The 18,049-nt window shown below is 40.8% G+C and overlaps 1 protein-coding gene across 1 annotated transcript; it reads right to left on the bottom strand.

The window, feature by feature from the left end:
• Window positions 1-9,317: 9,317 nt before the first annotated feature.
• On the bottom strand, window positions 9,318-12,956 carry LOC113781507. The gene is made up of 6 exons (XM_027327460.1): window positions 12,848-12,956; window positions 11,040-11,181; window positions 10,477-10,646; window positions 10,070-10,352; window positions 9,731-9,891; window positions 9,318-9,616 (listed from the first exon to the last, which is right to left on the bottom strand). Exons 1-6 carry the CDS (start codon window positions 12,897-12,899, stop codon window positions 9,453-9,455), a joined length of 972 nt encoding a protein of 323 aa, XP_027183261.1. The 5' UTR covers window positions 12,900-12,956; the 3' UTR covers window positions 9,318-9,452.
• Window positions 12,957-18,049: the final 5,093 nt, after the last annotated feature.

Genomic DNA, 18,049 nt, shown 5'->3' with positions numbered 1-18,049 from the left:
GGTGACGGTAGTGTATAGATTATAGGAAGCTAAATGCTTCACGAAAAAGGATCATTTTCCCCTTCCTTTCATTGATCAAATGGTAGAGCGATTAGCAGGTCGAGCTTACTATTATTTTTTGGATGGATTTTCAGGTTATTTCCAGATTGCTATCGCCCCCGAGGACCAGGAGAAGACTACCTTCACGTGCCTGTTTGGAACATTTGCATACCGGAGGATGCCATTTGGGTTATGCAATGCACCTGCTACCTTCCAACGATGCATGGTAAGTATCTTTTCGGAGTATGTTGAGAAGATTATTGAGGTTTTTATGGATGATTTCAGTGTGTATGGGGAAAGTTTCGATAACTGTCTAGATAACCTGAAATTAATTTTGGTTAGGTGTATAGAAACTAATCTTGTGCTCAATTGGGAAAAGTGCCATTTTATGGTCGAGCACGGGATAGTTTTGGGTCATATAGTGTCATCTAAGGGTATTGAGGTTGATAAATCAAAAGTAGATGTTATATCTACTTTACCTTACCCTGCGAGTGTGCGGGAAGTGCGTTTTTTCTTGGGTCATGCAGGTTTCTACAGAAGATTTATCAAAGACTTCTCAAAAATTGGAGCACCCCTGTTCCAACTTTTGCAAAAAGAGTGCCCTTCGAGTTCAATGAAGCATGTAAGAAGGCGTTTGATAGGTTAAAAGAGCTATTGATCTCTTCACCCATTATCCAACCACCTGATTGGAACCTACCATTCGAGATCATGTGCGACGCCAGCGATTATGCAGTGGGCGCGGTGCTGGGTCAAAGAGTGGGAAAGGCAGCCCATGCTATATACTACGCATCTCGAGCCTTAAACGGAGCTCAGTTGAACTATTCGACCACCGAAAAGGAGCTTTTAGCTGTAATTTTTGCTTTAGAGAAATTTCGGTCCTATTTACTTGGTGCTAAAGTTATTATTTTCTCTGATCATGCAGCTTTGCGGTATTTGTTGACCAAAAAAGAGGCAAAATCGCGACTTATAAGGTGGATACTATTGCTACAAGAGTTTGACCTGGAGATCAGAGATAAAAAAGGGGTAGAAAATTTGGTAGCAGATCACCTGAGTCGGGTACAAGTCACCGAGGACGACCTCCCACTGAGAGAAACATTCCCCGGCGAGCACTTATTTTCTGTTAATTTATTCTTGTCTTGGTATGCAGATATTGTTAATTTTCTAGTTACTAACAAGTTTCCTGCAGGATGGTCTAAGGCAAAGAGGGACAAGTTAAGGAGTGATGCAAAATCTTACATCTGGGATGACCCTTACCTCTGGAAGCGTGGTGCCGACCAAATCATTCGTAGATATGTAAGCGAAATGAATTCCAATCTATTTTAGCTTATTGTCACTCTTTTGCATGTGGAGGTCACTTTGGACCGAAGAGGACGGCTTGTAAGGTTTTAGAGAGTGGATTCTATTGGCCGACCCTCTTTAAGGATTCCTACTCATTTTGTAAGTCATGTGATAAGTGTCAACGAGTAGGTAATATTTCTCGTAGGGATCAAATGACTCAAATCCCAATGATTTTTGTTGAGATTTTTGACGTTTGGGGTATTAACTTTATGGGCCCTTTTCCTTCGTCTTATGGTTTTCTATATATATTGCTTGCCGTAGACTATGTTTTGAAATGGGTGGAAGCAAAGCCCACCCGTACTAATAATTCCAAAGTGGTTGCAGAATTTGTCAAATCTAATATTTTTGTCCGCTTTGGGATGCCGCGAGCAATTGTAAGTGATCGGGGTACCCATTTCTGCAACAAGATGATTGCAGCACTTTTCAGGAGGTACGGTGTCTTGCACAAAGTCTCCACTTCTTACCATCCTCAGACAAACGGTCAGGCGGAAGCATCAAATCGAGAGATCAAGTCAATTTTGGAGAAGATGGTTCGACCTGATAGGAAGGATTGGAGTATGAGACTTGAAGATGCCTTATGAGCATAGAGAACGGCGTACAAGACGCCAATCGACATGTCCCCTTATCGTTTGGTATTTGGAAAGCCATGTCACCTCCTCGTCGAGTTCGAGCATAGAGCATTTTGGGCGGTCAAACAATGCAACATGGATATTGAGGAGGGTGGAATTCAAAGGAAGTTACAGTTACAAGAATTGGAGGAAATTCGCAATGAAGCCTTTGAGAATGCTGTGATTTATAAGGAGAAGAATAAGATATTTCATGACCAACAGGTCTCTAGGAAGATGTTTGACTGTGGGCAAAAAGTTCTACTGTACCACTCGAAATTGAAGTTATTTCCGGGTAAGTTACGTTCTCGTTGGATCGGTCCATTCGTTGTAACTAATGTCTTTGATTATGGTGCAGTGGAGATCCAGAGTTTAAGGACGGAGAAGAAATTTGTAGTGAATGGTCATCGGTTCAAACCATATTATGATGGGGCTCCAGTTGAACGGGTGGAGACGATGCATTTGGAGGACCCGATTTGCTTGGTTTAAGCAAATTATGGGATATGTCTAGCCAAAGACACTAAAGAAAGGCGCTCTTTTGGGAGGCAACTCGAATATTGATTTTATTGTTTTTAGTTGTTTATTTCTTTCGTTTTGTCATTTCTCCGTTGGGTAGTATCAATGCTAATATCTCCTCCACTGTGACCAGGAAGTGAAATCTTGGCGTGCCCACGCGGTGATTGTGTCTCCTGAGATCAGAGGACGAAGACCAATTTTGGCGTGCCCACGCGGTGTTCGACGACCCAAAACAAAAAAAAAATTATTTATCATTATTATTATTATTACTTTCATTAAAAGGAAAAAAAGATTATTTTCTTTTTAAACCTTAAAAAAAATATATAAATTAATTAATTAAAAAAAAATTTTTAAAAAAGAAATTTTAAGAAAAAAAAAATTTTAAAGTAATTTCCAATTTGGAGGATTTACGTTGGAATAATTTTTTGAAAAGAAAAAAAAATTTCCTTTTTCTCTTTTCTTCTTTTTCTTCTTTTCTTTTCTTTCTTTTCTTTCTTCTTCTTTTCTTTTCTTTCTTTCTTTCTTCTTCTTCTTCTCCGCTGCCCCTGCTTTCCCCTTTTCCTTTGTTCGTCCACCACCGCCGCTAGCACCCCTTCCAAAGCTCGTGGCCACCACCATCAACTCTCCACCCTGCGCACGAATTTCCGACCACCGCCTCCCTCACTCACCTCGCGCGCTCGCCGCCCTTCCTTAGCCGCGCCTGTCCCCGTTTCGATCTTTCCCTCCTCACAGCCGTCCACCACCGAATGCCGCAGGCGTGCTCAGTCCACGCAGGTCGCCGCGCCCAAGCTCCACCAGCTCGTGCGCCTCCTCCTCAGTTCAGCTCGCACGCCGCCGCCCCTCTCTCCCTACCGCCGTCCTCGCCCGCCTTTTTCTCCCTTACTCTCCCGCACGTCGCCTCCACCCAGTTCGTCCTCCCCTAGCTCGCGTGCACCTCCACCGGAAGCATCCGCCACCTGAGGCCCACAGTGGCGCGCGCCGTCCAGCGCGCAGCTCCACCTCCTCTCCGGTCTCTTTCTCCAGCCGCGCGCCACTACTCTTCCCTCTTTTCTCCCCCAACTTCACCTCGCGCCACCTCCAGTTCAGCCCACGTTGTTCGTCCGCCGCCGCTGCTGTTGGCCACCTCCACCTGTGGTCAACCTTGTACGCCACCAGTTCTGACCCATCGACGCCGCGCCTCCCTCCAGCCAGCTCCACCTCAGAACCTCCAAGCTCCACCGCTAGTCCACACAGCGCAAGCCACCTGTCAAATTTCTTTGACAGGTGGAGGTATTGAATTCTTCCCCTGATTAGCATTTTTCTAGATCCAAAATTGCTGGAGTATGTGTCTCTTTCTTGGGTGTCTTGCCGGATAAAGCAGGTGGTGATTTGGGCATTTTCTGGGTTTCATTTTAAGGGTGCTATTACGTTTATTTCCTGCATCGTTTGGGGGTATTTTCTAGCATCGATTGCTTTGTTGAGTTGGCCATTTGCTTTAATTTTTCCCTGTGACTCACCAGTGGTACTGGTTGAGAACTTTTGCCTATCGTTGTTGCTTCTATTTGAAGATACTTGATTGTTTTAAAGTGTAAGTTCTTGTGGTTAAATTGTTGCTCAAATTCTGGTCTGTTGTGCTAGGCCTTTTGGTTGGTTGCCTGTGCCATTAACTGTCCAATTGGTGGCAATTGTTGAGACTTTGGGTGCTATGTGTCTTATTGCATTGTTGGGGGCTTTGTTCTGGTATTGTGGGTGACTACATTCTATGTTTGTTAGTTGATTTGGACGGCTATTGTGGTCACTGCTTGGTTGGGGTCGTTTTTTATAACACTTGAGCCCATTTACCACGTTTTTGGGTAACTTCTGCATCTATTCGTCAATTAGAAACCTACTGTGGTACTTCCATTGCTTATTGTGGTTGGGCTGCGTTGTTTCTGCTTTTGACTAAATTGGACCTCCAATGCTTGTTGGTTACATTCGCTGTCTTGTTGGGGTAATTTTTATAACTTGTGGGTGCTTGAATTGTACTTTCTATTGATTGGGTCACCTGCTCGCTACCATGGTAAAACCACGGTCTTCCTCTTCTAGGTCTAGGACCCCTAGGACCCCTCAGCCCCATCCACCCCAGCACTCTATTCCCGCCTCTGACCCCTCGCACGACCCTGCACATTTTGGGAGTCATTTGGACTTCACCAGAGATAAAGGGGCGTCCATATCTCTGACCCTGCACATTTTGGGGGTCATTTGGACTTCACCAGGGCAGCCGACAAGCGGCGATATGCTGCGGCTTGTGAACGGCGGATTATTCCATGCCGTTATCGGGACGCCGCCACTTTGGGCCTCCTAAATATTCGAGTTGGTTTTGACGATTTGATTGAAGCCATTTGGTGGCTTCCCTATTCTCGTATTACTGACCGCCCGACCTTTGTTGAGTTAGTTAGGGAGTTCTATGCTACATTTGAGTTTGACCTCCCCACGGGTTACACAGTTTCTACCCCTAATGTCATCCGATTTCGTTTAACGGGTCAGGAGTTCCACCATTCCATTACTGACTTCAATCTGGCCCTTGGTTTTATTGATCCAGCCTATGCCGAGTCTCGTGAGTATGCCGAGAGTGCATGCGACTATGTCCAGTCCTTTTTCTCCCGCTATCGCCATATTTGGGAGGAGATGTCCATAGATAGGGATAACTATGACCCTCGTCTATCTAAGAGTTCTTATCTAAAGGACCCGGTGTCTCGCTATATCCATCATTTTTTGGCTTATAGTTTCTCGGGTAGGCGAGATAGTTCGGGCATTCTGTCTAAACCCGAATTTTTCTTTATATGGTGTATGCATAAAAATATTAAGGTTAACCTTGGGTGCTGGCTCGCTTCTCAGTTCAAGTCAATTTTGCCTAAAAAGAAGCACCCCTTGATTCTTGGGTCATACATTACTCACTTTGCTATTAATTTGCATGTACTTGATATTTCTAACCATGATTTGCATGTAGCCTGTCAAATGGAACCCTTGGATATCCCGTGTTTAGAGAAAATGGGCTTAGTTCGGGAGGGCGACGACGGTTGGGAGGTTGTTCCCCCGGGGCCGCTACGCGCTCCCTCTCGGTCATCTTTTGCCCGAGCTTCCACGGATGGCGGCGACCCCGGCCCATCTACCTCAGCTCCACCCCCTCCCGTCCTAACGGCCGACGATTGGATCCAGATTCGGAACACCGTTGAGCGACTGGAGACTCGCGTTACCCATATTGGCATCAACTTGCATAACATGGCGCAAAATCTGGCTGCATTTATGCAACATGCGGGAATTGCTCCTCAGTTCGCGCCCGATCCACCCCTGTTTTGACGACTTCAGGGAAGTACCATTGCCCTTCTCCTTCTTTTTTTTTGCTGTTACATTATCACATTGAGGGCAGTGTGTGACTTAGGTGTGGGGGGGGTCAGTTTAGGTGCTAGATATTTCCAGTTTTCGGTTTTTGGGTGTTTTCCCTTTGTTTTCTGTTTAGGTGTTGTTGCTTTGTTCTTTTTAGTTAATTTTTTTATCTGGGTAAATATTTTGGCAGCTCTCTCTTTTATTGCTAGTTGTAGTTTACACTATGAATTGAGTTTCGGTGGCAAGTAAGAGCATGCTCTCCTGGTGAATATTTTGAGTTTAACGACTTGGTGCAATTTATGGCTAACTTGTTTAGGTAATGTAAATATTTTGCTGGCATTGTTGTGTGGATTGGTCTCCTGTTGACCTTAGTTCTCCATATTTGGGACATGACGCAGGTTATGATCTTTAATTACTTGTTATTTTGGTGTTTTATGGTGAATAACGTATGGCTATACTCCGCTAGTGTCGCCACCCAATAACCGGGAGTCTGCACCACAAGTGTCGGCTTTCGCATCAAAAAGTGGCGATATCTATGAGTAAGTAGTCCTGGAGCTGTGAAAAGTTGAGTAACTGGGCTCTTGCATCTAAAAATGTCAGAGTTCACGTCAAAAGACGTGAATAGCTTGGGACTAAGCATTATTCGTTCATCCAAAAAAAAAAAAAAAAAAATCAGATGTGGAAAATATGTTGGTCTATGATCATGTTGGCCCGCCGATCCTGGGTTCTCAATGTTGAGATTTTGGTTGCCAGTTGACTTAATTGCTGATTGTGCTAGTTAATATTTGGATTTCCTAGGCGAGTTAGCCATGAATTGGACGGGTCTATGAACTTAGGAGCTAGCCGGGAGAGATATGACTTGACATTTAGCCACTAAATCTTGATTCTGGTATAAGCACAGCTGGCAATGATAATGTGAAAGCTAGTCATTGTTGAGTTGAGATGTCCCCATGCTTGAGGGCAAGCATGATTCAGGTGTGGGGGGAATTGATAGGGTGTCATTTGTTAGTAATTTTATTATTAATTTTTCCTTTTATCCCTGACAAATATTGTGTTAATTGCTGATATTTACTTATATTTGGTATTTGGAATCAATTTCAGGAGTGAAGCAGAAAATTACCAAAAAGAGGGACTTTCTAGAGCATATTACTTCACACAGGGGAGATTTCTAAAAAGCTCTATCAACGCGGCCCACAAGAAAGGAACAAAAACTAATTTCTTACCCTTTTGCTGATGAGGAGAAGACTGGTACGGAGAGGTCCTACTAGCAAAAGGAAACAAGAGACAATTGGGCTAGGGCCCACCTTTTGTACTTCATTGGCTCAAGTCCCACGGGAGAAAGCATTAGAAAGTGGCCTTTTGGCCTTTAAGAGAAACAACGTACAGAGGCTCAAAACAAGAAGAAGAAGAATTCGGCAGGCTTGTGCTACTTCGTGGGGACCACTGGAGGAGCATGAGTCAACCTTCTTTTGGCTTTTAAAGGGTAGAACGTAGGGAAGAAAGGAGAAAAACGGACCTCTAGTTGTGTTTTTAGTTTTCTTTCTTTCTTTCCTGAGACTGGCCTCTGACACACGCCAGGTGTTCGACAATATTCCCCAACGGGAAAAACATCTTTTATTCCTTGCTTTTTAGTAAAAAACGTAATGCCTTTGCAATCCATTAATTCGTGTGGTGATTTAATTATGCGGCGTGGCTAAGCCTTCCATCTAGTCAAGGGTCAACTCGACGGCGCAGTCCCGAAAATCTGTGAGATCTAATTAGTTTTCACGCGTTCCTCAATTTATTAATATTTGCACGTTGTCTGCTTGAATTTTCATGGGATTATTTTATTAATTGGATGTCAAGGGCCCGATGTTCAATGTGATTTATTAATCTCGTGCCAATTTAGTCGATTGAATCCGTAATTGTTTGATCGATTAATATTAGTGGCAACTGATGTGTTTACATATTAGGGGAACGTGTAATCTAATTTAAATAACCCTCGTAACGCGTTATTGATTAGGGCTAGGTTTTTCTAGTATTTAATGCAATTGGAAAATTAATTCCTACGGTCGTACCTAGGAGTATTTTCTGGTTAGGGGTGATCAATGGTCGTACCTTGGTTATCAATAAATTAAGGAAAAATTGGTCGTTAGAGTTCATCGGCGACTATAACTAGCCTATTAATAAATTAAGTGAACCTCTCTTGCATCAATGATCGGATAAATGGACTGTGTCTGAGTAGTTGTATCATTGGCTAGAATTTATTTATTCTTGATTTAATTCCTACTATATTTGTGCTAGTTAATTAATCATTTTTAGTTAAATTGTTTAATTATTTTTAGTTTCATTCCGGTGAAATCCCCCTTACCACTTGGAATTTAAGAGAGGCAAATATCCCCAGTCCCTGAGGAGACGACCCTACTTGCCACTGTCTACTATTCAGTAATTTTTGTCAACTAATTAATTCTGGTATATCGGATTAAGTAAACTCTTCGGGAACATGGTGAATCAAGTAACCCATTGCACACCTAGAGTCCCTGCTCCAGTACCTAGGATTAATTAATGACTGATTTTAGTGGAATTTAGGTTCTTATTATTATTATTGCACAGGCTCGACGACCTGTCAGGTTTTTTTAATTTACTATAAAAATAAGTTAAACACAACCTGCACTCAACGATAAAAATCTAGCACTCACTAGTAGAGCCACTTTCCTCTGTCCCTTGGTCCCTTTTTCCTCTTTTAATTTCTAGACCTTCATAGATTTTGTTCCTTCCTTCAAGCTTCCCCTACAACTATATAGATCTACAAATTCTCGATCTGCAATCTAATCGGAAAGAGAACAAGGTGTTGAAGACTCTATTTTCTTTTGCCAAATCCGGGATCTTGGGTGCGCTCAACATTTAAATTTTTCCTCGTTGAAGATTTCGATCTGTATGTTTTCTTTTTGGGTCTTTAGTGCTAATTAATTTTGATTTATTTTTCTGCCCCCTAATTTTGATCATTTTTTTTTAATGTAAAGTTCGACTTTGATTTTTGGCGGCAATTACATATCAACATGTTTATTCTTTTTTTTTTTTGCCTTCAACTCAACCAGGAAAAGTTGAGTAGTGGTTAATCCACTAATGGATGTTCTATCAACCCATATATACCGGATTTATTACGTGGATTATTTATCTTTCTCATTATTCGTCCAAAAAAAAAATAAAGTAAAAAACATCTATCAATCCCAACCTCGGACCTCTGACTGGATTTATTACGTGGATTATTTATCTAGATTGGAATAACAAGTCGAAGCTCTCTTGAGAAAAATTACAGCAGGCTACTAGATTTCTTTCCAACATGGCAGCTTTCTTTTCCCTTTCATTGTTGTTCCCTTGAAAAGAAAAACTAGAACGATTAAAAAATTTTGAAAAAAAAATACAGAAAGTTTGAATCGAAAATCAGTAATTCAAGATGAAGATGATGTTGATAGTCTGAGAGAGGTGGAGAAGTTAAAAAAAGACAAATTTGCGAACCATATTGAGATATTCTTTTATGTTTTACACATATAACCGGACAAACCAGTATTTCTTTCCCCTTTATTATAATGTACGGTTGGATTGTGAGACCGTCATCTACTAATTTCCTCACCCTTCAGTGAAACTCTTCACGGATGAAATGCGAACAAATTCCACTTCGACGATCAAAGTGTCATTCACGAGGAAGCCTTTAGAAGTATCCGCAATATCATTCAATGATTGGAAGGCACCAAAACCCCGGTAACTTTGTATACTAGTGAACAAGTGATCAGCTGCAAAGTGGAATTGGTCAAAACCACCAAAGATAAGGACATAAAAAACATGATTTTAAATTCTTCACCAGAGGTTAAGTCATGTATGGAAAGATATACGTCGGATTGATTGACCTGTTTGCTCAATATCCTTGCCATTCTGTTGGTGTTTTACGCGTAGCTTGAATTCTGCATACACGCTAAGGGTAATTTTGGAGTCGAGCGAATTTAGATAGAGTGAAAGGTATTTGGCTTCGTCACGTTTTGTTCCTCTGGGAAGAAGCATTATTAGTCTCCTGAGATGAATAAAGAAGCCACAACATTTCTTAGTCAACTGATTAATGTCCCTATCATCTAATCAAACACAAAGTCATGCTAGAAAAGTAACATTTGACCAGACAGACATCTCCAAAGTACTGCCAAGTGCACAGCGTCATGAGAACAAAAATAACTTTGAAGAATGGGAGGACATACCACTTGAAATCCTGCCGAGTAAAAGCATCTGAGAGTCTCGGCTCATCACTCTTAGAATAGTCAACTATTTTCCAAGTGTAAGTTGCGCTGCTAGGTTTCACAGGCATAGCTAGATACTCTCCTCTACCCTTATAACTGTTAACGGAAACTTCCACTCCAAAAACACATTTGTCCTGAACAAGGTATCCATTTTCTTCATCTTTGAAAACATCAAGTTGCATTAGTCGAGGAAGTCCAGTGTCTTTCTTCAGCGCATACAAGTGTCTGAACTTCCCACAGACATCTGGTTGTAAGAAGAGAGGAAATGATTATAGCGCAAGTGATAATGTCTAATTACACATATAATGGAAGAAGGCTAGAAAAGACAGAATATGAAAGACAAAGCTTGGAAACTAGAAGAAGAAAACCTTGGATAGTTAAGTACTTCTCTTGAATCTGATCAAGCACAAAAAATGTACAGTTCAGATTGATCTCCCACCCAACAGGCAGAGCATTAGTCTCTTCGATTCTCAAATAAAGGGATATGAATCCTTTTGCATTTCTTTTTTGGTCACCATTGGGGTAGAGGGAAAGCTTCCTTCAGTGGAAAAGACCAAAATAATAATAATAGTAATTTTCTTGAGCATTGTGTAAAACAGACAAATGCATACATATATAATCATCAAAATGCTCTTGAGTGACTTCCTTCCTAAAAATTTTGATCAATTTGGGATTTGAACTCTAGAGTTCAGATAATTTGTTTGAGGCTAAACAGAAATTAAATGATATTCAATTTAGAATTAGCTATTCACAAATTTGTTTGTGTGTGTGTGGGGGGGGGGGGGGGGCAGGAGGATATCTAGATTAGCTTAGTACTGCTGAGTTTAATCTTTGTGCGTGACATATGAATTTCTACAACGATTAACAAAAGAAGTTTATTTGCCTAAGAAAATAAATTAAATGAAATTCAGTCTTGAAATTCAGACTCAACCATTTATAACCACAGGCTTCAAAAGTCATTGAATCATAACTCTTTGCGTCTGATTTTTCTAGAATTTTAAGAAGCAAGGAGAATGAGTCAATCTGCAATATGTAGTGCGCTGGAGGCTTGTCTCTAAGCAATTTCATGGTATCTGCAAATCAGAAATAAACTTCTCATTAACACCTTCAGAATAACAATAACGCTGCCAAAAATATGATATATACATGATGTTTAGATAGAATCTGCGGTATTGTTTACTTTTGTTAGGTTCAATTTGATCGAGTAACTTTGGTGTTTCCAAGTCGCACGAAAGATCAAGCACTTGCACACATATTACGTGTCAGAAATTCATAAGTTCTAAAATAATTTCATAATGTACGTTACAAACTACAATAGCTACCGACAAAATTGTCAAACTAGCAGTAATAATTCTCCGTAATACACAAGCCATAACTTTTAACCTACACAGCTTCAAATACTTGCAGAAAACCCATATACTTCAGCGATTGCCAGCAAAATCGTGTGTTTTGAGTAGATATTGTAATTATTATCATTCATGATGTATGACATAAACAGAGGATCAACAAACTTCAGATATTTTATGTAAAATTTAAGAGAGAAATTGATGGCTTGTCAGCTGTAATGCAGATAGACGTTTGGAAGAACAAAAGATACTATCAGCTTCATCGCTTCCATGCATGGTACGGCAAGTTTTTCCTCCTCCATAATCATACTTTAAGTTGATTATTAAATTCTTTTGATTTATATATAGTCAAGGGCTCATCCATTTTTATGTTCAGAATAACTGAATAGCATTGAAGCACTTCGGTAAGCTCAATGGTCATACTGCTAAACTCGAAGGGTCATTGTGGAGGGCTTTTCAAGGTTGAATTGACTCCTGCATTCTCCAACTGATAGATTGTGCCAAAGCAAAGCCAAAAAGGATAATACCCAATAGATACACGAATAGCTTGAATAAATCTCACTAATTTTGCCTAAACAAGGGGGAAAAAAAGCCTCACTAACTTTATGATAACCTTACCTGCAAACCACACGTGGTTATTGGATCATTCGAATCTATTGCATGGTTTCGGTCATTGAGTTATTTTGACAGTAAATTATGTAACTGTAACTCTTTAGAGTGCAGAATTTCTGCCCTGTGGTCTTTTTTTGATCTAAATTACTTGTTGAGAGTGACAAATAATTTTATTTTAGGTCACAACAATACTTCCAGTGAGGCTTAGAATTTTCTATAAATTAAGGATCGACTACGTTTACATGACCCTTTGAGGTTTAGCCAAACCACAAATCAAACCTTGAGGTATGGAAAGTAACAAAGCCTTAACAAACAGCCCCTCCTGTTAGCTGCTGTCAGCAAAAATAAACATGTAAATCAACACCATTCTATTAGTCTCCTTTTCTCCACCAAGCGAAGCCCTGGGCATAATTAATTGCAGCAAAACAACAGCCTTTATTCTGGCCGCCAATAACAGATATCATGTTCTTCCATAACAACTATCAGCAAATTATTTCCAATCTCCAATAAATACATAGCCCACACAATCCTTGAAGGCAAAGAGTTGCTTATGTTTACATAAGTCATCACTTTCTTACAAATCATTGAAATTCTAAAGCTTAGTTAAACTTCTGGAAGGGAGAAACAAGAACCTAACTATTTCTAATTTGAGTTGATTTACCATTAATTTGTTTCTGAAAATGTATATTTAGAAAGGAAAAAAAGAGACAGTAAAGTTCATCCCGTTAGTCTATTAACCATGAAATAGTCCATGCAAAATAAAAGGCGAAAACAAGCGTACCAGAAACGGGGTCTTCTATAGGAAATGGATTATGCGTCTTCACCTCCGCCATGCTTGTGCTGTACTGTCTAATCTCTAGGAGTAGAAATGAAGAATTAGAGAATACAACTCGAAGAAATTAGGGAAATTGAATGGTATTGATGAAGAAAACGAAAGTTGGAGCGAAAAGGAAGGTACAAGAATTTAGAAGATACAGATTTGGAAGGAAGGTACAGATTTAGAAGAAAATTGGAGGAAAAGGAAAGTACAAGAATCAGATTTAGAAGAAAGTTGGAGGAAAAGGAAGGTACAAGAATCAGATTTATAAACCTTAGCTTATCCTCCGTTCCCGCCTCTCTTTTAGTACTAATCAATTACACTTAGAAAATAGCAAAGCAGCTCCTCCCTGATTTTATTTATTATAAAATGTATACTAAACAGAAAATTGAATGCAACAAAATAGCCTCCTCTCAAAAGCAATCCTAGTCCTGGTTGGCTCAGAAATACATAGCGGAAGTATAAACAATTCGACACCCTTCTTCGGAAATTTTTAGCTCACGCGATTTGAACAAACAAATAAATTGGAGGCACAAAAATAATGAAGGGAAAGAAGTGGCCAAAAGAAAGGAATGAAAAGGTAATAAATTCGAAAGTTTCTTTTATAATCAAATTATATCACTCGCTACAAATATTACATCTACTAAACAATTACAGATTTAGTATTTTAGATGACAGTAAATTATTTTGTCAAATCAAATAATGATCCTTTTTTAATTCAATCAAAATAATCATCTCGTTAACGAACAAAGTATATATAAATACTTATAAATAAATAAAACAAATAAAACAAAGTTATATCTCCTAGTTATTGACGAACCAAAACTTCAATTAACCTTAGACTATAAAAGGAATTAGTCACTTCTCATGGTGGATTCGCGGCCAAAACAAATTAGGGTTTATTGGAGAGAAAAGAAAAAGAAAAAAAGAAAAACGGCACGAAAGCAAAAGAGACGACGTCTTTTACTTCCGGTTCCTTGCGTCCCAAAATGCTACTCTTCTCAAAAGTCACAACTACTAATCTAAATAGTACTTATGTTTCCTACCATTAAAGTAAAAGATTCTTTTTGCTAATATAACTCTAATAAATACTAAAACTAATAGCTATGAACAAAAAATATAGTTCCTAAAATAATCAACAACTTCTAACTCTATAAGAAAATAAAGATTCATTTCCATTGATCAGCAAAAATTCCAAACTGGCGAGTTTGCTTCCAATTCCCGCAATGCCTGAACTTTACAGCATAATAAGATGTGGTCGCGTCTTACAATGTAAAGTCTTCTGAAAATTTCATATTTAATACATTTTTTACTCCCTTTTAATAGCAAATTTCTAGAAACAACACCAACAACCAAATATAGTAGAATCTAGTGATTAACACCATATTTGACCAACGTTAAAAGGGAACATTAACAAATAAAATGCATAACTAGTTCACTAACATGATATGAAGCCCACGACATAGAGATTCTATGTTCTGATTCTCCTGCCCCTCCTTACTTCTTAATCCCATCCTTCCCCTACTAGAAAATTTTTTTTAAAAAGGTAATACAAACCTATAATCTGGGAGGCAAAATGATATTTTCTATTGTTATAAGACCTCACAAAGTAGTACGTCCACAATAGCACATGTAGTGGGGCCAATCCACCGGAGCCATGTGTCAGTTCGGACATGGTGACTTGTCAGTTCGGCCAGATCAGTTCAGACATGTATGGAGGCCAGTTCGCTCGTGACCACCGCCTCCTTGCTAGTAGGCTGAATGGGCCGGAGCTCCCTAACTTTTCGGAACTAGGTAGGAGGTAGAATCCTAAGGGGAGTTCATCTTTACTATGGCTCATAATCCTATAAGGAAACTACTATTAAGAGTCCTATAAATATAGCACAAAGGGATCAAACAAGGTACGTCATCTGCAATAATCAATACTATTGCTCTACTCGTAGACATAACTGACTTGACCATCGAAGTTACAATGGGGAGCTAATCCCATAGTTCGTTCCTTTGCAGGTCAGCTCGGGCCACCCCTCGCTGACACCAATTCGCTCAATTCGCTAGCTCAGTTCGGATCGCGTTCTCGGCAGTGGCATCAATTGGCGCCATCTATGGGAAACACAATTCTTCTCTTGTGAAACATGCCAAGGACTAGATCTCAGAGGAACGCTGGTGAATCCAAGGAGAATGAGTGAAGCGATCCCCAAAATCCCTGCCAAGGACCAACTCCTGGTGAAGAGGGGGCGGAGCCCTCGCAGATCCAGCCTGAACAGTTGATACAGGCGGTGGCAGAGAACCTGCTTACCTTCGAGGCAATCATGAACTACTTGAAGGGTCGGACCAGAGATCCGCGTGACCCAGATCTAAGGGGCAAGATGGAGGGAAGATTGGAGCAGTTAGAATCCTGAACTGGAAAACCCAACCCCCAAAAAAGCAGGCACGGAAGGAACCCTCTCACGAACAAATAGAAGTTCTGGAGTCGTCTCGCGAGAACTCCCGAACAGACCACCATGAATCCTTTCGAGGAATCCCTTGGAAGGAGTACTCTCCGAGGAAAGAAGAGTATCCAGTTCAGGATGAACTGGACCTGTTGTTAGATCCGAAGGGGAACAAGTATTCTACCTCCCCCTTCATGCCAGACATCGAGAATTACTCCTTACCCGCTAAGTTCAAAATACCAAGCATGAATCCCTACAATGCGACTACGGACCTGGAGGATCACCTGTTTGCATTTTTTACCCATATGCGCCTACAAACAACTCCTGATGCGATCAAGTGTAAAACTTTTCCCATGTTCCTGGAAGGAAGGGCGCGTCAATGGTTTCGAGGGTTGCCCTCGCGGTCTATTCGGTCCTTTGCTCAGCTTGCGCGTCTATTCGCAACTCAGTTCGTTTCGTCTCGAGCCTTCTCCAAGAACATTGCTCACCTGATGGCAATTCAGCAAAAGCCCGAGGAGTCGCTGCGCGAGTACATGGTACGGCTCAACAACAAGTCTCTCCAGGTCAGAGATCGGGATGACAAGGTTGTCATGGCTGCCTTCATCAATGGATTGCACGTACAAAAGCTATACAGGGAGTTTGTTGAAAAACCTCCCAAGTCTATTCGGGAGATGCTAGACAGAGCTCACGAAAGGGCCAATGCTGAGAAGGCCAATCGCTTGAAGAGCGAACAGGAGAGATAGAGGGACGAAAGGAAAAGGAAAAACACGGATACGGGAGATGCGCGGGGTGGTCAACCGCGGAAGAATACATTCGTCCGCTTGCCAAGTAACAAGGCCTTTGAAGAACAGAGGGGATGGACCCCTCTTATGGCACCAAGGGCTTAGGCTCTTGCGGTGATGGAACAGGAAAGCCTCTCTCGATCTCCCCGAAAATTGGCCGGTAATAAGAACAGAAGGGATCAAAACTTGTACTGTACTTACCATCGGGACGTAGGTCATGATACAGAGAACTGTCGGGACCTCAAGAAAGTCATTAAAGAACTGATCAAATGAGTGCACCTAAGACAGTTCATACGAAACGGATGAACTGAACAGAGGTGAAGGGAGTACAAACGGAAGGCATGAACTACTCACGAGACCGACTCCGGAGTCGTAGGGACCAAACTCCTGAACAGGATACACAAAACTTGGCGGCAGGAGTCATCAACACCATTGTAGACACCTAATTTTTGGCCTTTCTTTTATTTACTTATTTATTTTTTAATTAATTAGTTTTGTTTTAATTTTTCCTAAGAAAATTATTTTGCTATTATTAATTAGTTCATTGGGAAAAACGGAAAATCATCAATCAAACACAAAAGATTTTTATTAGAGTTTTGTTTTATCTTTTACTTCGTAATTGATTAAAAAGAAAAAAGAAGGAAAAGAAGAAAATTGCTCACAAAATTTCCTTTATTTTCTTTTCAGCTCAATCTTTAGCATTTATTTATTTTTGTTTTGTTTTTATTTAGCTTTAATTGTTATTATTTTTATTTAAAAAAAACGCTGAACTTCCTAAATAAGCAACGTACTAACAGAATGCAGAAAACAAAAATGCAGCTCCATTTTTTCCAGTTTGTTTTCCGGGCATTTTGCCCATTTTTCTACTCCATCGGATTGACATAATTCAAGGCCATCTGGCCTTCATCCGGCAACTCAAGGTTGAGAAACAAAGAGTCATCCAATGGCTTGGAATTCAGCAAAAAGAAAAACGCAGCAGGTGAACCATAGATGCTAGGTTTTATGAGAGGTTTCGGGTGCCTATAAAGAGGAAAGAATAAGAGTGACGGCAGGGAGGGTGAAAAAAAGTGAGAGGTTGACGGCGGGAGAGCTAGAAAGAAAACAAAGAGGAGAGTTCACGGGCGGAGAATTGGAGAAGGCTTCTGAAAAAAAAGAAAAGGGAGGCGGCTGATTAAGAAACAAGGGGAGAATCTGGGAGAGGACGGCTGAGTGAGAGGAGGGAGGTGGCTGAGTAAAAAAGGAGGAGCTTCGTGGAAAGGAAAAAGGGGAGCTTAGTGAAGGCGAAAAACGCAGGGCAGCAGAGGGCAAAGGTGACGGGGGAAGAAACCAGAAAGGGGGAGGTTTGAGCAGGGGGCGAAAGAGAGCCGAGGGTTTGGGATAGAAAGGGAGAGTCTTTGCAGAGAGCAGAAGGAAAACTGAGAAAGGTAGGAGCTTGAAGCTGAGAAAAAACAAGCAGGGCAGTGCTGTGGTGTCACCGGTTTCCTCCTCTTCTGGGTGCCGACGTCTCATCTGGGATTTGATCAGCAGCAGCAGCGGTAGCAAAGGCTCCCGACAGTTGCCTCAGCAGCCTAGGAAGTTCATGGATCTTGGCCGACAGCAACTTCCTTCCAGTGGCCGAGAGGAGGGTCAAAGGTGATGTATCCCGTCGTTTTTCATTTCAGCTGGATTTGCTATGGCATCAAACTTGTTAAAATTTCTTGCTCAACTTGTTTTTTTGTTTCCTCTCATTCTGAGATTTTTGCCGTTTATTTTTGCAACTCATTTGGTTGGGTGCTACTGGTTGATGAATGTTTTAAGTGTAGTTTATGGGTTTGAATGTATAAAATGTGGTGTCGTCCTTAAGTCTGAAGCTTTGGGAAATATGGGTTTCTCTCTTGCGTTTGCAGAACCCCAACAACCAAAAATGAAGAAAGCTTCATTTGATGCATGCATGGACATGTTACTAAAGTGGCATG

Source organism: Coffea eugenioides, chromosome 8 (assembly GCF_003713205.1).
Source record: "Coffea eugenioides isolate CCC68of chromosome 8, Ceug_1.0, whole genome shotgun sequence".
Taxonomy (NCBI): Eukaryota; Viridiplantae; Streptophyta; class Magnoliopsida; order Gentianales; family Rubiaceae; genus Coffea; species Coffea eugenioides.
The sequence above is the reverse complement of the archived record's forward strand: the minus strand, read 5'-3'. Positions and strand labels throughout refer to the sequence as shown.